Source organism: Lactuca virosa, chromosome 5, assembly GCF_052849685.1.
Source record: "Lactuca virosa cultivar CGN04683 chromosome 5, Lactuca_virosa_CGN04683_v6, whole genome shotgun sequence".
NCBI classification, from domain to species: Eukaryota; Viridiplantae; Streptophyta; class Magnoliopsida; order Asterales; family Asteraceae; genus Lactuca; species Lactuca virosa.
Window position 1 is genome coordinate 108,257,458 of NC_136430.1, and position 26,973 is coordinate 108,284,430.

General features: G+C 33.3%; 2 protein-coding genes across 2 annotated transcripts; one reads left to right on the top strand and one right to left on the bottom strand.

Annotated features, from left to right (window-relative positions):
- Positions 1-99: 99 nt before the first annotated feature.
- On the top strand, positions 100-1,807 carry LOC145112375 (GATA transcription factor 12-like). The gene is made up of 2 exons (XM_079048542.1): positions 100-688; positions 903-1,807. Exons 1-2 carry the CDS (start codon positions 392-394, stop codon positions 1,704-1,706), a joined length of 1,101 nt encoding a protein of 366 aa, XP_078904668.1. The 5' UTR covers positions 100-391; the 3' UTR covers positions 1,707-1,807.
- Positions 1,808-16,884: 15,077 nt separating this feature from the next.
- Positions 16,885-19,645, bottom strand: LOC145112871 (Peptidyl-tRNA hydrolase II (PTH2) family protein). The gene is made up of 8 exons (XM_079048989.1): positions 19,525-19,645; positions 19,196-19,381; positions 18,699-18,759; positions 18,577-18,613; positions 18,280-18,357; positions 18,081-18,153; positions 17,666-17,705; positions 16,885-17,082 (listed from the first exon to the last, which is right to left on the bottom strand). The coding sequence occupies exons 1-8, from the start codon at positions 19,564-19,566 to the stop codon at positions 17,033-17,035; spliced, it is 567 nt and encodes a 188-aa protein (XP_078905115.1). The 5' UTR covers positions 19,567-19,645; the 3' UTR covers positions 16,885-17,032.
- Positions 19,646-26,973: the final 7,328 nt, after the last annotated feature.

The window sequence follows — 26,973 nt, forward strand, 5'->3', positions numbered from 1 at the left end:
ACTAAAGTTCATTATCTCATAACGCTTTTTATAATATATAGTACTATATATTTACTTGTTGAGTTTTATTACTTACAAAATCATAGCTCTTCTCGTATTCTTAAAAACCTGCAATATAATAGATTTATCATAAAAAATAGTTTTTATTTTTCAAATTTATGTAATTAATTATTTATAATTATATTAATATTTTTGTCTTCGTCAAATTAGTCCTCCATTTTTGTAGCGGTCCGGCTGTCCCCTTCAAACGCAATTAAAGTCTCTCCTCTCTACGTTTCTCACACTCTTACACTCTCTCTTTCTCTCTCTCTCACTAACATCTCCTTTTTCTACGTTACATTTCCAGAAAATCCCCCCAATTACATTACCATTGTTCGATTCCTCAAACACAATGAATATGGAAAACACTGAATTCGTTGATGAATCATCTCTCAATCACCCACAGCAATTCTCTCCGGAGAAACTCAAAACCGAAAATTTTCTCATCGATGACCTCCTCAATTTCCCCGCCGACGAAATGGTACCTGCGGTTGCAGAAAACATTGTCTCCGGCGCCTCCACGGATTCCTCTACCATCGTTGACACTTGTAACTCCCCTCTCTGTGGTGGCGCCGAACATAACTCTCCCGGAGATATCCCTCGCCGGAGCTTTACCGATGCTCCGTTCACCAGTGACCTTTGTGTCCCGGTAATTCATTCATTCATTTCTTTCATTTATTACTATTACTTTTTCCTTGTGATTCGCTGAAACAAATTTAATGCATCTTTGAGTTGTACCGTACCATCCCTCATCATATCTGCATGTCATGCATTAAAGGACATTACTTATCAATTAAATGAACTATTAAATTTTGATATTTGTTTTAATTTATGATTTTAATCCGAGCTACTGTTTGTAACAGTACGATGATTTAGCTGAGCTGGAATGGCTATCGAACGTGGTGGAGGAATCATTTTCTTGTGAGGACTTGCAAAAGTTACAACTAATATCCGGAATTAAAACCCGGCCCAACTACACATCCAACAACCAACAATTCCAACCCGAGACCGTGAGCAAGGCCAACAACCCGATCTTCAACACCGACATGGCGGTCCCGGGAAAGGCTCGGACCAAACGGTCTCGGGCTGCACCATGCAATTGGACCTCACGACTCCTTGCAGTGTCTCCTACTGCAAGTGGGACCACCGTCACCATGTCATCTGAGTCAGAGTCTGATATTGCTTCGAGCTCGATCAGAAAGAAGATCATGAAAGCTGGAATAAAGAGAAAGGAAGTTTACGATAACCCGTCGCATAATGGGGACGGGAGGAAATGTTTGCACTGTGCTACTGATAAGACCCCACAGTGGCGTACGGGACCTTTGGGTCCCAAAACGCTTTGTAATGCTTGTGGGGTCCGTTTTAAGTCTGGTCGGTTAGTACCAGAGTATCGTCCGGCAGCTAGTCCGACGTTTGTCACCGCCAAGCACTCAAATTCCCATCGGAAAGTGATGGAGCTAAGAAGACAGAATGAGATGCATCAACATCAATATATGCATCAAAATCAACATCAACATCAGTCTCAACATCAACATCAACATCAACACCATCAGCAGCAACAACAACAACAGTTCTTTCATCAGTCGAACATGATATTTGATGTACCCAACAACGATGATTACTTGATCCACCAACATATTGGTCCCGACTATAGGCAACTAATCTAAATCTAGTTATTTAAAATTAATTTAGACCTTTTCCATAATTAAAGAAAAAGTCAATGGTTTAATTTTCTAAGTTATTGGAATTTTGTAGTTTTTACGTTTAATTTCGGGAAAAATAGAGAAAAATATGAGAGATGAGTGTAGACCTTTTAATGTTCTCCATTGCCAATTGTTGGCATATTCTTGAACTAAAGTTTTCATATTAATTTGCATTTATTTAAACTTTTTTAAGTTTTAGATTTTTTAGAATGGTTAATTTATACATTTATTAACATTATTTTATAAATCTATACGTGTTGTTTATTATGATACTTGAACCCCGATAATTTGAAGAGTTGATATTTTTCTCATACACCTCTAGACCTTTTAATGTTCTCCCTTCTTTTATAATTAAATGTGAAAAATATATCTTATATTTCGTAAAAATATATTAACTATTAATTAAGTATCATTTTATACCGTATCTCAATTTTATGAAAAATTATATAATAAGGTAAACATGTGATGTAGTTAATGTAGTTAGTTTAAAAGTTATCACGGGCACCAAGATCACCACATGTGCACTTGTTCGATCTTTTGTAAAGCACTTGATGCGTCAGAAAAATAATTAATAATATTAATTAATCTATTTTTTTATATATATAAATAGTTTGTAAACAAAAAAGATATATATGCAATTAAATTAATTGATTAAGTTCATGTGATCATGTGCCTCCACCAACTTCAAGAGGAAATATAAATTCGATGTTGACTTCCCCATTCCCAAAATTTTAAATTATACTTTATAACCAGGCATGGTACCATTGAATTCAGTGATAAGAAGAATGGATTGGTGAAGTTTAGCAAATATGCAGAGAATGTTGACAAAAGATGTGCATTTCACAATGACACTCGTTACCATTCACAAATTTCATATTTAATTGTTATAGTTTTCCATCTAATTTGTATTTTCTTGTCTTTTTCTTATTTTCCTTTGAAATCAACCAAATAAGATGAAAAACGTGTTCCCCCATAGATACTGTAAAATCACGATAAAGTGTAATTTACATTTGTTTTTTAATCAAGTTGTTATATCCTTGTTAAAGACGTTGCATAACACTTGCCATTTTTCATTCAAAGGAATTCATAAAAATGACTTTAAGATGCTCCACCATGACTTTAGGGTACTCTTAGTTAAATGTGACTTAAGCATTGAACATTCAAAAGACGTGCTGGAGCATTTGTGTTGAGCTCTTAAAGAATGCACTGAAACCTAATGGAGAATGTGTTGGCTTTTTAGCGCACGCTCTAAGCTATGTTGGATATGTTGCTTGTTGTTGAATGCGCTCCATGAGAACAAAATGTGCTTCTGGATGCGTTGACTGCTCTATAGTCTATAGTGTGTTGCCTAGGTGCATGGCAAGCTGCATTGCATATTCTTCAAGGTTGAACATTCTAGAAATAGTTGTGTGATGTCATATAATTGGTTGACATCTATTTGGATCTATGAATAGATGGGCTGGCCTATCAGGTTTTAGGTTTTATGTCTGACCCCTCAGCCTATAAATAAGGCTGATAGATAGGATTCATTGATGATTTTTTATTTGGTCTTCAAAGAATCTTTGTAAGGTATTTTGTATGTCTTGATTGTATTGTTGCTCTGTTTGAGCTCGTGAATAATTATACTCCTTCATGATATATAGACGTAGGTAACGTTGACCTAATCACGTTAAATATTGTTTCTTTGTGTGTGTGTATGTGTGATTTCGTATTCTTTCTTGTTTATTCCTAAAAAGTGGTATCAGAGATTGTCTTATTCATAGCACGTGGTATCAGAGCTCGTTTGATTATTAACAAGTGGTATCAAAGATACGGTTTGTTTTAACTATTGAAAAAATGTCATCCCAAAAATTTGAGTTACTGAAATTTAATGGCTCGAATGACTTTACTTTGTAGAAGGTAAATGGTATCCCTATCAAATTGGGATACCACGTCATCGGTCGATTTGATTCGGACATTATATGATCAGATTATGAAATAGATGTTAGGAGATTTTGTAAGTTTTTTATTCAAATAACCACCATAGTCATATGGATTGTTGGAATTTAACGATCCATCTTCCAAACATAGTGTTCCCAAATGCAATATGTTTACGTTTTGTATTTGGACCGGTCCTCAAAACATGTTTTTGGCAAATTAGATTTCACATAAACGCAATTGGGATCGCTAATTGCAAGTTTGGATAGCCGATTTTTGTGTTGGCGGGAAAATAGATTATGTTAAAATAAAAAAAATAAAAAAACCTCAACTCATAATTATGTATCATCGATTGCAGGTATGGTGCTTCAATGTAACACTTGTTTTTCATAACAAGTATATTACAAGAGGTGTAATACTATTATAAATTGATCAATAGGTTAAGAAAAGCATTTTACTATAATATATGAAAGGGGTGAATGTAAGGTATGTGTTGGTGTATCGTTTTAAAGACGAATAATGTATACCCTCTTGTTTATGAGATTACAAGTAAAAATATAATTCTTTTTGGTATAAATAATGTAAAATAAAATTGTACTTAACTCGAATACGAATGTGTGGATATAAAGATAATCAAAATTCAATTTTATATGAAGAAGTTATAGTCGTCCGAAGTTGAGACAAAAATGATGTGAAAGCGCGACGCTTCAAAAGGGAGGTGTGACGCATTGATGCCGACTTTGCAAAAAAAGCATTTCATTTAAACTCGTCATTTTACTCTTCCTATTTCAGTTTTTCAGTAGTTGGTAAACTGTTTTTGTTTTTTAGTTCTAGTATGTTATTGTTTCTGTTTTAAATCTTCAGTTCCAAGATATAAACTTTACAATCTATTTTTTGGTATTATTGAATCATGAGATATGTTACTCGAATTGAGTTTATAAATAAACTATTATTGGAATGCTGCTTCTAAATACATTTTTGTTGGAAATTATGTTTATAAATAAACTATTGTTGGAATCATGTTCTAAAAATATGTACAATATACTAGGACCAACGGTACACTAAACTATTGTGAAAAGGTAATATTTTTTTTCAAAGTACGTTACGTTCTTATAAAGAAAGTTACGTTCATGGACTAACTCATTGTTAAGAAAACAAAAGTTTCAAAGAGCTTAAAGTAGCATTATATCTTATACCAAAATAACCAAAATAACTTCAAGCAAACAAAAGAAGTCCAAATTAGAATATTTTTGTAACTTCTTTACTTTATACCAAAGTAACATTCCTCATTCACTTGATCTTCACCATGGTACACCCACCGTGTATACGACCTATCAATTCCTACTTGAATCAAATGGGCACGAATGACACCCATATTTTGTAGTCTTGCATTGAGACAATTAGCACATGGGCATAAAGTTAACCCATTAGAATTCAAAGTTTTTCAGGGGACATTTAGGAATTCCTTTACACCATCCACATACTCACTACAAATCCGATTCCCATTCTTCACCCATCCATGATCCATATGGTGTATGTATATCTAAGTATCTAACAATAATGTCCAATATCAAAGCTCAATTCCAACTCTTTTTAAGACACTCATAATATCACGTTTCCAAGCATAAATCATAGTATCAATTAACTATATGTTTTTTACAAGTTGACTTTTTAACTATATGTTTCTTTATTTTACTATTATTTCGCTTAGTGGCTCTTGTGCATTTCTGATAGACAAGTTAATATTGACTATTGATTAGCGTGCTATGCATGACGCCATCTATAGTTTTACCACCTAATTTTTTATATCAATGTTTGAAATATTATTATACATAATAACTCATTTTAATGAAATTTAATAAACTCTCATTCTCATATCGAAATTTATAACTCTAGGGCTTTTGGCTAACTATTCTATCATCCTTCTATGTTGTGCATATAATTTATGCCAAGTTGAGATAATTTTTGCATCTTTTGATAGCAATTTTGGGGGTTTTACAGTGGGGTTTGATTAATGATGAAGAATTGCTTTTTAACTTTAGGGTTTAATTGAATTTGGAGAGTTCAAATTATTATGTTTCCATGGATATATTATCATTATACTGTTCTACATATCATAAAATTATCCAACTTATATTAAAATTCTACTTGACAAAGAAATTGTAATTTTCAACAAATCCTAACAAATTATTAAAAATTAACAATCAATAGATTTTCAAGAAACCCGTTTCCTCAATTTACAAACCTTAACAATTAACATTAAAGTATAAAAACATAAACAATTAACAAATAACAAGTAGTAAGACATTTCGAAATAAAAAATACCTCAAAACAAGAGGTGGCAGCAAAGGACGGCAGCAGGCGGTGAGGCGGAGCAGAGCGGTGAACCGGCGCAGAGATCGGGAGACAGAGAGATGCATGGGGAAATGCGTTTCATTTTTCCTAACCAGCTGGGCCACGTCACACTCAACAAACTGGGCCGACTATAATCTTATTATACTTTTTGTTTTTGGTTTAGAATTTTATATTACTAGGTTACAACCCGTAGAACTTACGGGTAAGAAAAAAAAAGAATAATATTGATGATTAAAAATGATAATAAAAAATTAAAGAATTATAAAATTTTATTAAAGTAGTTTATTAAAAACATGATAGTAAAAAATTTTATTAAAGTAGTTTATTAAAACATGATAGTAGTTTATTAAAGTAGTTTATTAAAATTTTATTAAAGTAGTTTATTAAAAACATGATAGTAAAAAATTATTTTGTAAATAATAATGTATACACAAATGAATTTAGATTAGATCCAAAAAAAAAAGGAATTGAATTGAATATTGAATGAAGGAGGGTACAACTAGAAATTCATTTTGATGTAAAATGTTTGGTGGAAGTGACACGTAGACAAAAGGTTTTATTTATTAAATAGGAAGATTAATGAAACATAAACAATTTTAATAAATATTTTTATTTCCAATTTAAGCAAAATTGGGTTAATTGATTATTATTAAATTGAATCGAACTAGGATGGAATTTTTAAACTTTATGTTTTCACACTTTCATTTAAAACAATTAATTTTCAAATATAATAATTATCATCGTACAACGAATGAGATGACAAACGGGTATCAAGTTGCGCCGCTAAGCCTTTTTGTACTAATTCTTTTAAATATTACATCCATGGATCTATTGGATATAGTATTGTTATGCATAATCCGTTGTACTCTATTAAGAAGTTTCACCGTATCCGGTGTAAGGAAACCAAACGTATCAAATACAAATGGGATAGTATATATAATTGTTTGAACTTGCACAACTATATATAACTGTTTTTTCTTTTTGACATAATTTATACATAGTGAATTATGGGATAAGTCAAAAGAATATATGATTTAATGCGGTAAGACACTAACCATTTGTCTATTTGTTTGTTTTTTCTTATGAGTTCGTCATCCTATCAAAATTAATAAGCATTGTGTTTTTTCATGAATGTAAGGATAAAATGACAATTCATTCTCAATTAAACAGTTTATTTGGTCTAGAAAAAAAAAACAACAAAATGCATTTAACAATTTATTCAGTCCGATATTATTTACGGAATCAGTTTTTTTTTTTTACTTACAAAAGATTTAGCAGATACAAAAAACAACTTCCTTAGAAATCTGGTTTACTAAACCACAAAATAAGATGATACAAAGAAATTACATGTATTTGAAACTCTATATATTATGTTTGATAAACCATGTGTAGAACAAAACAAAAGCCAAAAATGTAGGGTGTGCGGGCGATGCATAAGGGGGTTGTAACTATCTTAGGTGTACGTTTAGTTTTTATATTAGAGTAGAGGTAAGACTCATGTGTTACATGGATTCATTTAAAATAAAAATAAAAATAACTATGAAACTCTTAACATTTTGATAAATTTGAATTTATAAGAAAAATTAGAAAAATAATAAATTATTAGAATTAAAGTGTTTTTTTTTAATTTAAACTAATAATTTAGATAAATAAACATAGAAAACTAATAAGGTTTTAATTTAGAAATTTTGAAATTAAAATAAAATGTCAATTAATGATATTGATATGTATTTATTATTACATTTATTGTAATTACATTTAAATATTGTGTGAAATTTAATAAAATGAAGAAAAAAAACCACAAAATGCCAAAAAAACCTCAAAATGATATTTGGCCAAATCAATAAGAATATGATATGTGGCAAAAGATTTTCATTTATTAGAATAGATTATGCTTTTATATTTTGTTTTATGGTTACGTTTTTTAGGTTAATATTTGAAGTTCAGTTTTCATGTCATTTCATTTATTTAGGAAAAACATTTTGAAATATTTTTATGTATAGGTTTTATAAATAAATATTATGACTAAGTATATATGTGTTTGATTTTTATAAAATAAAATCTATTTTCATATTTTCGCAAAATATTTATGTTTTCGCATGAACCTGTTTATATATATATATATATATATCTATATATATATATATATATATATATATATATATATACTAGGTTATAACTCGTGGACACCACGGATTCGAAAATTAAAAATAATTTTATTTAAAGTGATACTTAATAATTGGGCGATGATAATAAAAATTTTAATAAGTAATAAATGTAGAATTTTTATCAGTAATTTTATTATGATATAATGATTCGTCAAAATTCTGAAAGCATAGTAATTTCGAACACATTTAAATAAAATTTCCTTAATTATAATTAAAATAAATCATACAATCGAGTTAGAGTTATACATTATAAATAAATGAAACTTTGATGATGATTTATTTGAATATAGAGAGTTAGAAATATAAAGTTTATTGTACAGGGAAATGTGAGGATTTTTAATTTTTGTGGTAGTGGTTGATGAGTGTGGTTTCCAGGTACACAGAACAAGGTATCAAAACTCTATTCATACTGAAAATAGGTAAAAAATGATTAATTTTATAAATAAACCTACAAGGGTAATAATTACTTGATATTTCCCAAGAAAATATCATACATTCCACGAAACATTAAAAAAAGTATATTTTTTTTGGAAACGGCCATACTTTATTAAGATGCCCGAGTCGAGCAAGAAACTAGACAGGGGCAAAATGGGAAAACATTACAAGAACGTCCAAGTGATGTTTACAAAACAGAAAAAGGAGACAATCTCCACTCGTCCCAATTGCAAAAATTACCAGAACCTCTCACTTTGATCCATAGGAACAACATTGACTTGATAATTTCCACTCCTCTGCTTGGTGTTGTGAATGTGCCATTGAATATTCTGTCATTCCTAAATTTCCAAATCCCCCATAATAGTCCATAACATATGACTATGAATCTTTTTCTTTGCTTCATACAATTTCCCCATGTGGCTGCAAATTGTATTAATTCACCTACACCTGTAATCGTAGGGGGGCAAATTCCACACCAGGTAAAAATCATCTCGCGCACATAAGTAGCAAAAGGGCAGTTAACTAACAGGTGATCAACCTGTTCGTCAGCACCAACACAAGATCCACATAGAGAGGATGGAATGTTGATACCCCGACTCATTAAAGCCGATGATGTAGGAATCCGACCCAAAGAAGCTCTCCATATAAATGCTACTACCTTAATTGGTGCAAGTTTGCACCAAATGATCGAAGATTGTGTAGCATGGTGTGATATAAGGTCAATTTTTTTACGAAGTGACTCCACAGTATACACTCCGTCTGTTGTCAATTTGCATCTCCAATGATCGTCACCTGGTGTAAGGGGGCTGGAAAACAAGTCGCTATATAGCGAACCAAGATCTTGTGTGAGGCCTAATGACAAAGGGCATGATTTCCACTGCCATGCATTCTGATTACTTGCAGTCTTTTGGGCTACAGAACAGTTTTTGTTTGGTTCGATAGCATACAGGTTTGGATATTTGTGTCTAAAGTTTTCAGAGCCAATCCAAGTATCATTCCAGAATGAGGTTTTGTCTCCTGATCTTACTACACATTTGAAGATATTGTCGATATTGATATTCTGTTTGCTGAGTTCTTTACGTGCGTTTACTATATTGTTCCATACTTCAGGAACCTTTCTATTGGATAGGTATAGGTTGTGTTTACCATTTAAGTTGTGAATACCTGTTACGACACTACTCCACAGGGAGGGAGGATCCGATTTCAATCTCCACCACCATTTGACTATTAGGCCAATGTTGAGCGCCCTAATAGAACCAACTCCAAGTCCTCCTTCTTCTTTAGGGGCAATCACTTTCTCCCATGATACCCAATGGATTTTTCTATTTCCATTATTACCCCCCCATAGAAAATTCCTTCGTATTTTTTCAAGTTTCTCGATAACGCCGATAGGGGCCATGAAAATGGACAAGAAATATGTAGGCAGGCTACCCAGCACAGATTTCACGAGCGTTAAACGACCACCAAATGACAACGACTTAGACTTCCAAGAGGATAACTTGGATTGGAATCTGTTAATTACCGGATCCCAATTTTTTATCAAATTCATGTTAGCACCCACTGGTACCCCAAGGTATGTAAATGGGAGGCATCCCGCTTCACAACCAAGAATATTTGCCCAATTTGTTGTTTCACGCATGGTGGCCCCTACACCGAAGACTTTGGATTTCTGAAAATTGACCTTCAAGCCGGAAGAAACATGAAAGCACTTGAGTATACGAGCTAGGTTTTTGAGGTTTGATTTTGACCATTCACCGAGGAATAACGCGTCATCAGCGTAGAACAGGTGTGAGATTTGTGGTCCGCCATTAGGAATGTTAACTCCTTTGAATATGTCCTTTTCAACCGCTGATTTGAGAGCTACGTTTAGACCTTCCATCACTATAATGAATAGGAAAGGAGATAACGGACTGAGGCTCTAGATGAGGATAAACATCCTCGAATCCATCCTCTCCACTTGTTGCCAAAACCCATCTGGGACATTAATGAATCCAAATATTCCCAGTTTATCGAGTCGAACGCCTTGTCGAAATCCACCTTAAATAGCAACACCTTCTTTTTTATCTTTTTGGCCCATGCACAGATCTCGTTGACGATTAACGGACCATCCAATATGTTTCGACCTTCAATGTAAGCCGATTGCGCCTCTCCAATAACTTTGCCAATGACTGTTTTGATTCTAGTGGCTAATAGTTTCGTGATAATCTTATTGAGACAACCGATTAGGCTAATTGGCCGAAATTCACTGAGAAAGATGGGATCTTTGGACTTGGGAGCGAGAGTGATGAAGGATGAGTTACAAGTTCGGGATAAAGTTCCATGCACTTCAAAGTAGCGAACAAAATTTATTACGTCTGGGGCTAAGATATTCCAGTATTTTTTGATGAATTTGAATGTTAGTCCATCGGGACCTGGTGCTTTCTCACATCCACAAGACCAAACAGCCGCCCTAATCTCATCCGACTCAAAAGGGGCTTCAATACGAATCGCGTCCATCATTGGGATAGATTGGAATAGAGGATTGATTAGTTTAGGTCTTGATGGCCGTTCTTCATGGAATTTAGCTTGATAAAAGCGAAATACTTCTTCTTTGATTTCTTTAACGTCTGTCGACCAACTACCATTTATAGTTAGGCCATTCAGCCTGTTCCACCTATTTTTCCCATTAATTAAGCCATGGAAAAATTTTGTGTTTTCATCTCCGTCTACAGTCCACTTGATTCTTGAACGTTGCTTGAGATCTAACACTGCCATCTTCTCAAATTCGAGAATTTTTTGCAGCCCATTGGATCTTATAGTTAACTCAGCATCTGTTAAAGGTCTAGATTCCGCCACCTTTTCTAGCTTGGTGATGTCACTTTTGAGATTGATCAGTTCCTGTTTTTCTTTTATACATTCTTCTTTCCTCCATTTTTTGATCCCATTCTTTAGATGAATGAGCTTGGCAGCTAGAATGAGTCTGGACTACCATATCCTGTGAATGAGCTCCATGTTGATGCGACAACCTGGTCCAGTCCATCTTTAAGCAGCCACGAGTTGTAAAATTTGAACGGAGGAGGCCCGAAGTCAACAGAGGAAGAGATGAGTGTAATAGGACAGTGATCGGAGAGTTCTCTGGAATGGGCAGTTACAGTTGCAGTGGGGAAGTCAGATAGAAAGGAGGAGCATACAAGAAATCTGTCCAGTTTACTTAGTTTGGCACCGACCCGAGTCATGTGGGTATATTTTTCACCACACATACTAAAATCCATTAGTCCAGCACTATGGATAAATCTGTTAAAAGACCGGGCACTTGAAGGACAGAAAACGGAGTTGTATCTCTCCTCCTTACGCCTTACGACATTAAAATCGCCAAAGTAAATCCATCTCCCGACATATGTTTGTTGGATTGACAAAAGTTCTTTCCAAAGAGTCTTTTTTTCTACTAACGACTGTGGACCATAGATATTGGCAAAAATGGTGTTACCTGGTAGTCCTTTCCATTTCCCAACCACAATTAGATAGGATTTTGATTTGATAGACTTGGACTTAGTGAAATAGTTTGTGTTCCATATGGAAATTATACTCCCAGACCTTCCACTTGAATCCACCCCGTCAAAGTCTATCTCTAAGGACTCCCAACATCCATTTGCATCCACTCGTGAAGCATCTGCTAGCTGAGTTTCTTGGAGCCTAAGAAATTGATTTTGTGTTTTATTTGAAGTCTCCTAACCCACTGGACTTTGACGTCCTCCCCAATACCTCGTACGTTTAGAGAGAGACAATTCATTGGAAACCTGTTTTGTCACCGATTTCTCCAACCACTTTTGCAAGAAGCTCGTCGTTCTTGTTGACCTGAAATCCCACTTCCATACCAATTTCTGCTGTTTGAGATACTTCATTAGTCGATCGAGAGGAGGAGCTATCATCATAGCAAGAACAGTCGGCACCATATGTATAAACAAAAATATGCTTATTTAATAATTAATTTAAAAGATAAAGACTATCAAAATAAAGTCAAAGTAATCTTATATCTACATAACATACAAAATTACGACAGCATTATGTTTAACTAAACCATCAACCTTTTTTATTTTTAACTTAAAAAAAACATATTTGTTTTATAACCCACCAACCTGCTTTTATTTTTATCAAAAATATTAATATAATTTTATTTTTAACAACAAATATATAGGTGGAATTGATACATTATCGGGTATGCTTTTTTAAGAATCGTGTAGAGTATCAATTATAATTGGTATGTCATTTTAATTACTTGCTACCGTACCAAGCATAGTTATACCAACTTAATTGGTTACTAGTTCAGTTGGTACATGTTGGTAATGGTAGATACTAACATGTATGAGTGTTTTGTGAATTAAGATTTATATGTAATTGTGCACTTAAAATATACATGTGAGTTTTGTAAATAAGAGTTTTATGAATGGTTGGATTGGAAATTCGATCCAAAAAGATTTTATGATTTTGTTCCATGAGTTTAAACTTAACAATGGAGTCAAGGTGATATGTAATATGATTTTAAACTTTAAACATTACTCGACGGCAAATGTTAATATCAAAACTATTGAAACTCTTAACCCTCAAATACATTTAAAGTTAAGATATGCAATCTTTTATATATAAAAAAAATGAATTGGTTGGTACGGTAATACAGTAAACCATGTACCATTATTGTACTATTATTAATTAATTGGGTATAGTACTGTCAACCAAACATGTTGGCTACCAACCTAATTGGTTCAGATGATACACATTTGTTGATTTTTCTTGATATATTTGCCACTCTAAACAAATACCAATGTACGTTTATATTAAACTCAAAATCAATACATTTTATCTTTTTAACCAAAATAACAACAAAATTTTATTTTTAATGCAAAATAGCCCGTCAAAAGGAAATAAATCATCGTTATGAAATTATTTTCTGCCGCCGCATCGCGCGAGTAGCTTACTAGTGTGTGTGTGTGTGTGTATATATATATATATATATATATATATATATATATATATAGTTAATTTCATTGTGACCTAACCAACTATTGGGTTTTTCCTTAATATGCTTGTCATCATTTTTTTTATAATCTAAGTCCTTAAGCTGTCAAAAATTATGCTAAAAAGGTCTTTTTTTCTCAAATGGGAAATGATAAACGTGTTTGTCCGGTTGGTATTTTGGTTAACACAAGAGATCTACCCATGTGGTGCCGACATGATGTCCATATGGATTTTCAGTCAAATTTAAGGTTGCGTTTAGTTATGGAAAAATAGTTTCCATTTTCTGTTTTTAGTTTTCGTTTTCCGTTTTCATTTTTCATTGGAAAATTTAGAAAACACGTTTAGTTAAAGCTTTTTCATTTTTCATTTTCAGTTTTAGAAAATTAGAAAACGTGTTTAGATGTGTATTTTTCTATCGGTTTTCATTTTTAGAAAATAGTAGCGGTGGTAGGATATGGGTGGGGGCGGCGGCGGTAGCGGGTTGGCGGTGGTGGTGGTGGTGGTGGTGATGATAGGAGGTGATGGTAACGGCGACAATTGTGGCAGTGGTGGTGGTTGTTGAGGCCAACAAAATTAATAACCCTAAATCTTGCACACTAGAATAGTGTATAGCGGTAAAGGGATCATATCCATGGAGATTGGTTCAATTTTATAACTCTATGAAAATCTCTTTGTAAAAATACTTGTAAAAATAACAATAAATTAAAAATGGAAGGGGGGGTGGTCTTTTGAAATACTTGAAATAAATTAGGATTAAACTAAGATTTAAATAGACAATTTCAACAAAAACAAGAGTTTGACGTAAAATCAATAAGAGAAAGATGGTTAACTTAAGGTTTCCTCATTTTGACTTTTTGATGAACATATCATTAGAATCCAATGGTGCAATACTTGTTTTAAACCTTTAATTTGGCTATAGTAATCCAAGAAGCTTGAGATTACCTAGACTTTTCTTAGTTGTTAAAATTTGTTAGAGAAACTCATAACAATTTCCTTAGTCAAAGTCATAATTTCCATTAAGCATGTAATTAGTGAAAGTCAACTAGCATTAAGAACTAAAAAGTCATCAAATCCAAAAGGAGTCAAATGCTTTCACTACCATGTTGGAGGAAAGTTTTTATGATTGTGTGAAGCAAAACTAACACAAAAATCATATGTTGCTTGCTAATTTGAGGATCTTTTACTTAATCAAGAAATTAGCCAACTAATCACCACAAACACATTTAAACTCATGAATAAAAACATATAAGTAGTGATAATATGTTAAAACACAAAACATTCCATAAAGATTCAAGAACAAGTTTATGGATTCTTCAACATTCAACAACTAGTCAAAAGATTTCACCAAAGTCAACCAATATTTTGTTTAGCCAAGCATGGCTAAACTCAAAGAAACAAAGTTAGAGAAAATTGTACCAAACAGTTAACAAGAATCAAGAGGTGAAAAGATGATGTTCTTCGGGTGTTCTTGGCCTTCAAAAGTCTTCCAAAATCTAGAGAAAATGCTCCAAAATCGGATGTCCAAGATAAGGCTAAAGTGGCACACCAACCTTTCCAATATAAAGCTCCAAACAAAATCCCGAAAATGCCCCTGCAGTAATCCACGCGGGCCGCGTGAGAGTGTTGAGTTTTTGGCTTCTTCTTGTCTTGGGCCTCCACAGCTTAATCATTGGCCCAGTTTGAGCCCGATCAGTTTTGTAGCCCATTTTTCCTCAAGATGTCTTCAATTTGAGCCCAATTTGCCTTCTCCAAATCACTCATAGCTTCCGCAAACGCCCGATCATCGATCTCCGCACACTCGAAAATTCTCCTGCACCTTGCAAATTTAAAGTAAATCTATCAGGCGGCGACGTTGGTGGTGGTGGTGATAGTAGGTCGATAATTATGGTAGTGGTGTTGGGTAGGTGGGTGCGCGAGTGTATGTTTGTGTGTGTGTGTGTGTGTTTGTAGGGGTAGGGTTGTGTGTGTATGTATGTTTGTGGGGGTGGGGGTAGGTATGGGTTTGTATGTGTGTGTTTGTGGGGGTGGAGATGGGTGTGTGTGTGTGCGTGTGTTTGTGGGTGGGTGGGTGTGTGTGTGGGGGGGGGGGGGGGGGGTTGTTAAGGTTGGGATAGGTAGAGATGGATGGGGTGGGACTCAGTATGTGTTTATATTTTAGAAAAAAATTTGAATTAAAAAAATATGGACGAACTAAACGCATTTTCAAAATTTTCATTTTTTTAGAAAATTTTTCCGCAACTAAACGTACCCTAAATATTTTTAACTGTATTCATACTTTTTTACTATTTTGATAAATTTGAATAACATTCAAACTATGTTCTTATTTCACGAACATCAACCACCACCACCACCATGGTGATTTAACACCAATAACTAACCCATATCAAATGCAGAAAATAAAGTGATGAATACAACGAAAGGTAAAAAAACAAATCCATATTATTAAACGGAACTCAAACTAGAACACCATACTTCAGTAGAAATCAATACACATCAAATATAATTATATAATTATCTAGATATGTCACTAAAATGAACCCGGACCTTAATCTTCAATACCAATTATTTTTTGATTTCTTCATTGCATTAGATCTAAGTTTTGCCTTCAAAACCGCTAAATATCTTTTTTTTTTTTTTTTTGGTTTCGATTTTCACTGGATTTTGTTTTTTGCTTTTTACAATCATGATGTAGAGGTAAAAGAACAAATTCAAAGGTAAATAAATAAAATAATCAAAACCACCACCAGGCTTTCATATTTTTGGTTTTGATTCCACCAGATTTTCAATTTCATATATTCACTTCATCACCATGCGACTTCGCTGAACCAAATTAAATATATTTAATATAAATAGTTATTCACAAAAATAACCATATATTTAAAAAATATATTTTGAAATAACATCATCTTATTCGGCCTTGATAAAATGACCATAAGGTCCATGAAATAAACATTACGAACTGCAAAGGTAAGATAAGGTCCCACAGGTCCCCACTTTTCAAAATTTCATTTTCGTCGTCTCATTAACATATAGTTGCTATTGTATGTAATTTTACCAATTTCTATAAGCACAAACAAAAGAAAATGAAAATGAAAGACAAAGCGACCATAAAAGGGTCAAGAAACTAAGACCAATAAAAAAACGAGAAAGAGGAGAAATAAAACTAAAACAAAACAAAACGAACCTCAAAGAAGTAAAAGACATACCCACATCATAGAAGCTACTATTTAGCTTCATAAATAAAATCTAGGGCATAAAAAAGCTACATTTAGGGATTTGACTAACAAGCTCTTCTTATTCATAAATAGCATCTTTGAACACCATGTGATAAGGCTCTATAAACATTAATGAATCCTTTAAACCCAAATAGTTGAAAAATGCTACAAAACAATTGAATTATGAACAGCAACATGATCTTTGACATCAAAGGAGACGCTGCTTCCCTGTTACTGAATCAACAATAGAATTGTACCCTGCATAATCAAGATCAAGAATTAGCCAAAAGGGCTAATCACTTATTTATATTAAAAAAAAAAATTGCATTTTCTTTACCAATTAATGCAACCATTTTGGTAAAACAATGCATAAATCAGTAACCATTTGAAACATGAATGCATAAATTTGTATGAGATCCACTTTGTTGCATACATTGCAAAAAATGCAACTTCATTGCATAAATAAGTGTCATGGCAGGATTTAATGTTTGTTTATCAGTTTATGCAACAACGTTTTACATGTTTTCTAAATTTATCCAACAATGTTATTTTTACACCAACCACATTTCAATTATGCAACATTTTAGATGTAACGTGTTTAACAAGTTAAAACATAGTTGCATAATTCGTGTCCATTGCAAAGAAATTTGGTAAAAAGGTGAAACATTGTTGCATAAATAAGCATATAACCAGTGTCATGTCATTAGGCAACCAGTTACAATAAAACGTGGTTGCATACTTTGTTTAAAAAAAAATACTTTGGTAAATAATTTGGAAAAAGAAAAAACGAAAAATAACATTTAACCTTTTAAAGTAGTTAACATTAATATATATAGCATACCAGGACCAATGGCAAGAACCGTTTTTGACCCTGCCAAAACCTGTGTAAAGCCAAAAAAAAAAAAAAAAGACTCAAAATGATTCCATAAATATAAATAATCAGAGTTTCTTGGATTCCAAAAATTATAATGTATGATTTCTACGTGCTAGTTTGCCCTATAAATACATACAAATATGTCATAAAAAAATACTCCCTCCATGTACTACGAAGGTCCATTTTGACTTTCAACAGTCAAAAGAGTAGATGCAAAAATGTCATCCATTTAGTTAAATTTAAAAGAAAAAACAAGGACATATCTTTGAATTATATAGATTAATATTCAATAAAAGCATATATATCTTCAAAAACAAAATACATTTGTGTGAATTTGGGACTTAAGGTAGACATATTTGACCAAAAATAGTCAAAATCATACCTGTGTGCGTCCTGCATCAGCTACAACATAAGTTGGAAGGCCGGTTCCCTCGGCTATTTCCTGCAGCTTATTCCTAATAATTATAAAAATATCAATAATAATAATAATAATTATTATTATTATTTTTTTTTAATGCATAGCCAAGGTGGAAATTGTTCTGAAAATAATGTGTAAAAGTTTAAAAAAGTCACCTGCTTACATTTCTTGTTGATTTTTACATGTGACGACTATTTTTGCCTGCCCACTTGACTCCCATCGATGCAAAAGATTCCGATGACTAAAATTAGCAAAAAAAAAAGCATTTTAATTAGACAGATATGTAAGACGTGTAGTTTATTTAGTCCCCACATCCAAAAATTGATGTCTTAAAGAACCAGATAGATTTCAATCTCAATAAAGTATGTATATAAAACATGTAATAGAGACCATAAACAATAATGTAATAATGTATACTAGATTTCACCACTTAAAGTTATAAATAGGATCAAAGGCAAACCTCTGCATTAGTTTAGAATATAAACCAGTGGCAGCATCTGCAATTTCCAAAAAAGAAGCAATTAATCAAGCAATTGATAAAAGAAAATTGTGAGACAATTAAATTATTAAGAGATCTCTTACGAGCACATTGAGAAGCAATTTTTCCTTGTCCCATCTTCAAATCTTGTCTAACAACAAGAACCTAAAAAAAAAAAAAAAAAAAAAAAAAAAAAAAAAAAAAAAAAAAAAAAACAGAGTAAAGCTTGAATCAAGGCACACCAAATGTTTTCACCATTAAAAAACTTAACATCAGCAAGCACTTTATAGCAAGTTAGTTTGGAAATGCTTAAATTATCACTCAAAATACAAAGGCTCTGAAGATAAAACGTATTCCCTCTTCCTAAAAAAATTCAGAGATTTACAATAGTTAAGTATATCACTAGTCTAAAGCAACATGTTGATCAAGAAACCTCCGATATTAAAACTAAATCATGGGAATAAGTTATTATTAGCAATTATCAAGGGGTTATAACAAAAAAATGGACAAACAACTATGTTTAGCATAAAAGGATGAAATTTTGCTATTACGAGAGTCGTAAAAGGGCCATAATGAAACATGGGGATGGGAAAAGACAAACCATTTTGAGATTTTCATCAGGATTGCTTGAATTTGATGAAAATCCACTGCCCTTTCTCATTGTATTAGAAGTCCTTTTGATCGGTTTTGATAAATCCAACAACATACCAAAAATGAAACCGATTACAAGTCCCGGAAGGAAGTTTTCCGGCTGAAAGCTCCGGCCCAACCATCCCCTATCTTGTTTCTGTAGCCAAAAACAATCCACAAGAAAGCAGTGAGTGCTTCTAGTGAACCAAAAAGAGCAAAAACAAGATTATAATAAAGAAAAATTCAAGGGATATGAAGGGTTTAAGGCTTAAGGGGTATAGAGATAGATTAGAAAGATACAGTTCTTGAGAGCTGCGATTGTTTCCGGAATGAGCCCATCATTTGGAGTTATCGTTCTTTCTCGGAGAGTTCGAGGAGTCTAATGGCTATCTTAAAGTTTGGGGGCACTTCGCTAAAACTAGGTGGGTGCGTGAGTGGATGGGTAGTTTGTTTTCTTTAGTTAGATTTAGTGGTGTTTGAGAAACATGGTTAGCTGAAAATTGTCACTTGGTTCAAAAATGTTTGGACTAGCACCAGAGGTCCAAACTTTTTATTTTGTTGCAAGTTTGGTCCAAAGTATTTTGAAAATATATAAAATGGCAGATTTGCCCTTGCTGTTTTTTTTTCAGTTTCTTTATTAAGTTTATATATAAAAATAAATAATAAAGAAAAATATAAACACCCCATATGCCTTTTTGTTTCTGTAAACACCCACTTGAAGCCATCGTCGATCAAAGCATAACCACCATCACCAAAAGCCACCGCCGGTAGCATCACCACCACCACTTGAAGCCGATAGAAAGGAGATGAAGAGATACATTTAGAGAGGAAGAGAGACAGAAGTAGATCGGAGCTAGAAATTCGAGAAGACGAAGGACTCCCCTTATCTCTCTCTCCCTATGTCGTTGAAGTTTGGTGAACAGATCTGGGAAACGGAGAAGATGATGGGTGGCGGTTGCATAGGGAGGTCTCCGGTGATGAATGCCACCTGCCTGAAAACCTCGACGAAGATGAAGATAGTGGCGGTGATGAATGTCTCCATAGCTTGAAGCTAAAAACGGAAATGAGAAGGGCAGTGACCTGGGGTTTTGACTAAACGATTTTTAGATCAGAGGGTTCATCTCCACTGCGGCCGAAGATTTGCAAACGTAAAGCCACCTCTATCGTCGAAGATTTGTCCATCTTGACCACTGCCGACCCCAATGCCGCCAGCGATTAAGTTTTCAGCAAATCGTCGGAGACGCTAGCTTTGTTGTGACGATGATGACATCTCTAGGGGTTTTGCGAAGAGGTACAACTCCGTTGAAACAAGGGTTTTTTGAGGAAGAAGATCAGAGAGAGACAGAGAGACAGAGAGATCCATAGATGCGAAGAAGATCAGGTGCAGATCCACCTATAATTATCTTATGCATTCCACACTCTATCTGATTGTTCTTATGGGTTTAAATCTCTAGTTGTTCTTGATTTTGAGGTTGTAGATTAAAAATGTAATGTTTTATTTTCCAGATCAGGAAAAATATGTTTGTATTCATCAGATAATGATAGTAGTTCTTGAGTTTCAATTTATGTTGTTGTGGTGTTGGTGGTGATCGATGGCAGTAGCGGTTATCAGTGACCAACGGCGATGGTAGCAGTGGTTTTGATGGCGGACGGTGGTGGTGATAGCATAACCGGTAGTGGTATGAGAGAGAGGGGGAGGGGTGGGGTGGGGATTGGGGTAGTAGTTTCTTTTTTGTTTTATTTTTAATTATGAAAATTGTAAAATATATTTAAATAAATAAATAAAAACTAAAAAAGCAAAAAGTAAGGGAAAAATCGTCATTATAAAAAAGTCCAAAGCAAATTGGACCAAACTCGCAACAAAATGAAAAGTTTGGACCTCTGGTGCTAGTCCAAACATTTTTGGACCAAAGTGGCAATTTTCAGCTAACCACAGGGACCATTTGTGCAGTTTTGTCTTGAGAAAATAAATAAATAAATAAAAATAAACTTATTGGCTTATAGTTGGCTTATAGTTTATTTATTGTTTTAGACTTGTTTGGCGTGTCTCAGGTAGCTGATAAACTAGCTTATTTTATTAGCCTTTTTTAAATTGTCATGTTTGGTAAGTCAAAAAATAGCTGATAAGTTAGTTTATAAGCTAACTTTAAAAAAAAAACTACTTTGAATAGCTTTTCAGGAGCTTTTTTTAAGATTTCCCAAATATACTCTTAATTAATTATAAAAAATATATTATTCTAAATGTCTTTTTATATCATTTTATATCTTTCAGTTAGCTTGTTAGGTAGTTTTCACCAAATGTTATTTTTTGTCAGCTAGCTTTTCAGCTAGTCTGCCAAACATAACCTTATAAGCTAATAAGTTAGAGAAGTTAATTTATGAAAAAATGACTCATTAGCTGTTTGCCACCATTATAAGTTATTTTTATCCAAAGACTTTTTTAGCTTATAGCGGTGTGGAACCGCTAATAAGATGTTTTGGTAAACACCCCCTAGGTTTATTTCGTTTATTTTTAAAGGATTAATGTTAATTTAGCTCTATAATTTTTTCCATTTGTTTAAAAAAAATCACTGATGTTTTTTCCCTAGAGGCACAAACTCGAATTTTTTGAGTTAAAAAGTCATTTTAACAAAAACGAAGGGGTAACTCGGTTACCCCTTGCCTTGTCATTAATAGATAAACATTTTCTCTTTTTCTTCTTCAATAACGCCAATATTCTCCTTCCACCACTGATCCTTGTCTGAAACTCAAGAACTCATTTTTCACACACACACACATATACAGGGCTTTAGGGTGTTTTGGGTTCACAAGTTCTGGTCAAGATTTCTACAAATCGAAGCTTTCAAGACCTTATGTTTGTTCATCAAAACCCAGATCTCTTGAAGTTGAAGATGAAGATGATCCACAAAAACCCATCGATTTATGGTTTCCCAAAGAAGGGGTAGTAGTGTTGTGATTTTTGGAGGTTGTGAATCAACGAGTGGTTTTTGTTGCTATCAGATACCACACAAACACACACCTAGTAACCCATACAAATATATACCCGATTTTACTGCCATTAGAGCCTCAGTTTGGATTTTTTCCCTTGTTTGATTTTTTAATTTTGAGTTTCTACAGTGACGATTGGAAGAAAAACGTTAACACACAAATACATTGCGTATGAATTCCAATAAAAAAACAGAGAACTATAAGAAATACATACTAATTGCATCTATCACTGATCCCATACAAACACATATTTGTTCAAGTAAAACTTCCATGGAAACTAGATATTAGTGAAGCCCAAAATGGGTGTGTTCTCCTTGAAACTGGCGATGAAGATGTATGTATAAGGTGTTATAGGTGATGAACTGGCGCGTCGGTTCTGAATCTAAGCTCTCCGGCGACCTCCATGTCTGATGAAATCACTGCATCGCTCTAACCTACTGGTGTCGGCATCACATTCATCGTAAAGTCGATTTGTATGTTTGTAGGTGTTGGATCGAATATACCATAGAAGGAGCGGTAGATTGTGTCGATGGATGGTAGCAACAACGGATTGTATGAAAGAGGAACGTTACAACCAATGGTCGAACAAGATGTTGGGTTTGTATATGTGTATTTAGATTTTGAATTAGTCGGTGAGTATGTGGGTTTGCTCCACATCGAGGTTAATATGAATTGAAACGCCACATATTTAAGATATGTAAGCCACGTTGGTCATGTTCTTATAAATGTAATCTATGTAAGGATCCCCGTACTAAATCAGTGCTTAGGTGTCATTATAACTTTCTACAGGGTAATGAAACCGGTTGTTCTAAGTAAAGTGATCAATTTAACCAGTAAAATTGGACTTTAATCCTTTAAAGTACAAAAAGAAAACATAATGTGCCTTTTAAAACAAAACTCAAAAGTTTGTAGGTCTAAATTGTCATTTTCCCTTTTTTAAACGAGGTTACTTACCAGTTGACAACTTAATATATAAATAAAGAATATGTTTCTATGTTTGATGATTCTTAATAGTTATAGAATAGTCATTTGACCTTAAATTGTTTTTTTGAAAAAAGATCTATTTATATATATATATATATATATATATATATATATATATATATATATATATATAGAGAGAGAGAGAGAGAGAGAGGGTTCAATTGAGAAAAAAAAATGTTGAGAATAGGGGAATCATTCTCAGCCACACATTTATTTTGCCGCAAAACACTTAGGCGTACCGACGGAAATGGATAACGGATAAACATGTGTTTTCCAACCAAACATGTTTCCTTAAACTATGTTAATCATTACCTTAATATACACAAAAACATACTTTTTTTAGAAAGCCATTTTTATCGAAAAATTATTTTAAATATATCAAAAGTCATAATTTTTTATTCTCTATAAATAGACATCCATATTGATATAGTTTTAAGATAAAATAAAAAATTTGTTTTTTTTAGAGTTTCAGCTCTCGTTATTCATAAGTGAATAAAAATCTGATAGATTTTTATTACAGTACATTCGTTATTCACTTATGAATAAAACGTATGTTTAATTTTTCTTTTTTAATAGTTTAAGTGTCGTTCATATATGAATATGACATGTAGTAAAGTTTTCTTACTTAAAATATATTTTTTACATCATCTTTCGTCATATATTATATTTATATATGAATAAAATGTGTATTAGTTGTCGTCATATTTTATATCCATATATGAATAAAACATTTATCAGATTTTTGTTACAGTTAATTTGTTATTCATATATTGTCACACCCCAAAACCAGGAACGACGGAAACGTTCTGGGGCGGAGGACGTCATGTACAGTATCATAACAATGCAAAGTAGTAAATAAGCAACAACATCATCCATTGCATTAATAGTATAGTTTAATACATGTGTGTTCTTTCATAGTAATAAGACACCAAAAATGAATCAAAATAAAAGACGAGTCTTGAACATGATCCGTCTTCTCAAAACCTGGTCGACTGTACTTGTCTACTGATGACCTGAGAATACAAGTTATTTTGAAAGAGTTGATCAGCATTTAAGCTGGTGAGTTCATAAGTATTTAGTGTCAATGTTTGTATAAGTTTGATGAAAATGTTTGTAAATGTTTGTATATGTTTGAAAAACTCCTAGAAAATCCTATATTTTCTACTAGTATAAAAAGTAGTCTTCTACCAAGACCCGACTGTTTTGTATGTTTGTTTCTTTGTAAAAGTGGAAGCTTTTCCCAAATATGACTATCATTACCATAATATAGTTTTATATTACCCTTTATGTGAGAAGATCACAATTTGAATATAATGGGAAAATGTATGTGTACTGCAGTATTATTTGTATTAACTACTGAAGTAATAACTACCTTAAACCAAAAAGGCTTATATAAGGTAAAATGTGATGAGGTTGTTACCATACTAAACCTACTATAACACGACGATGAAAGACGTCGGAAGAAATGACATTTGGCACCCGTAGACTTGCAAGTCCCACTGTAGCGAACAGCAAGGTGTAGGATAGTCAATCCAGTATAGATCTATACGCAAACTCACGCTCTCCCTCCAGGAGATTCTGGTTACAAAACATGACATAACGAAATGGTCGATGTGTCATGAAGTAGTATCTCACATTATGTTATCTCTGAATCTTGTTATAGTATACTTGTTATAGTAATAGTATTCTATGTATAGTATTCTCTGTTATAGTATTCTCTGTTATAGTATTCTATGTTATAGTATTTGTATATGATAGTATTCTCCTAAACTGTACCTATTATATTTACTAGTAATTTCTGTAGTTTGAATGAATGGAGGTATGCCTTTGCTACCCAAAGGTACTGAACTGATTAATAGTATTTTTATATCTACATATGTATACATAATATATAACTGATATTTAAACGACATTCGGACAAATAACCGATACTCTCAGGCCACATTCAAACAAGGAAAAGGAAATAAAGCGAGTTATCAGTCCTAAGTCCTTTAAACATTACTTATATAACTATACCTATATAGACATGCATTTGACAATATATAAGTTTAAAAAGAAGTTTTGTAAAACATTTGAAGAATTTAATAATAAATATTGATGACTTGATGTCAATTTATAAAACGATTTAAAAGCAGTTTGATTGATAAAACAGTTTGAAAGTATAAGAAATCCTTTGTTTGAAACACAGTTTGAAGTGTATGAAATCCTTTGTTTGAAACATAGTTATAAATCACATGTGATTGATTATATAACTAACATGTTTTCTACTTGTATTCCCCCCCCCCCCATAAAAGCATTTAAAATCATTTAAAAGATAGATTTAGGGGTATGAACTCACCTGTAGTAAGTGATGCGAATGTAAGATCTGTAAAGGATGCTAAGTGTCAAGTGAAGACTTGAGCACATACGGATCCTATTTAGCATATAATGACACATATATGCATCTAATTAGTGTTTGTAACAACTAATCATGAAATGGAACAACCTTAGGGACTAGGAAACACTTGTTATGAAGTGTTAAACCACATGGGGTTGCATATAAGGGGTGTATGGCCTCACTTTGGAGTTTACGGCCAAGATGGCATGATCAAGGGAGTTCACAGCCATGAGTTTACGGCCTAAAAAGTTTACGGTCGTAAACTCATGGTATTTTGTACCATTTTTTGTTATAAGGTCTTACAAGTCATAATGAAGTGTTCTATGATCAAGTCTAAGCCTTAGGAAAGAATAGTGGCACAAATGCACCACCTTTTAGGGTTTACGGCCCAAGGTGATTGCCTTGGCCGTAAACACCATGTGTTCTTGATTCTTTTGTTGTTTAAGGTCCTATACTCTTCTTGGTAGTATTCTAGACTTGGTCCTAAGGCTTTGGAAGGGATTAGGGCTCATTTGCACCCTTAATTAGGGTTTACGGCCCAAGGAGATTGCCTTGGCCGTAAACACCTTTTGATCTTGTTTTCTTGATGTTTTCTAGGTGTAAACTAAGGGATTCAAGCATATAACAAGCTAAGGCAAGAGTACTTACAATATAGAAGCTTGTAAGGGTGTTTAAGGTCCAAGAACACTAGTGTGTGTTCTTGGTGTTCTTGGTGAAATGAAGAACACTTGAAGATCTATCAAAATGAAGAGATTTCATGGATGAAATCATGTACAATCACTAGATATTGAAGGATATCAACTAATCAAGGAAAGAAACACTTACAAAGTTGAAGATCTTAATGAAAAATCGGATGATACTTGAGAGAGAATGACTTCTAGGCTTGAAAATGGTAAAAATGACTAGAAATGACTAAGTGTCATATTTATACCTTAGAGTTTACGGCCGTAAACTCCATTTTATGGCCGTAAACTCCAAACTCTTGGAGTTTTGAGACTTAAATGTTGCACATTGAACTCTAGAGTATACTTCCTATATTTACCTCTTGAAGGTACTAGGCTTTAGAACACTCAAACAGGCTCTAAACAGTGCTAAAAGTTAGCAGAAATAAGTCTGACTTAGATTGAAATGAATGGTTGTACAAGATAGAAATTTCGAGTTGTCACATCATCCCCCCGTTAGAGGGAATTTCGTCCCGAAATTAGAGTTTAAGCAAATAAGTAGTTACAAATAACTAATTAAAAAGATGAGGATATTTCAGTTTCATTTGATCCTCGCGCTCCCAAGTGAATTCAGGTCCTCGCTTGGCGTTCCAGCGAACCTGCACTATCGGGATATGACTTTGCTTCGTTTGCTTGACCTCTCGGTCCATGATCTCTACAGGTTCTTCCACGAAGTTG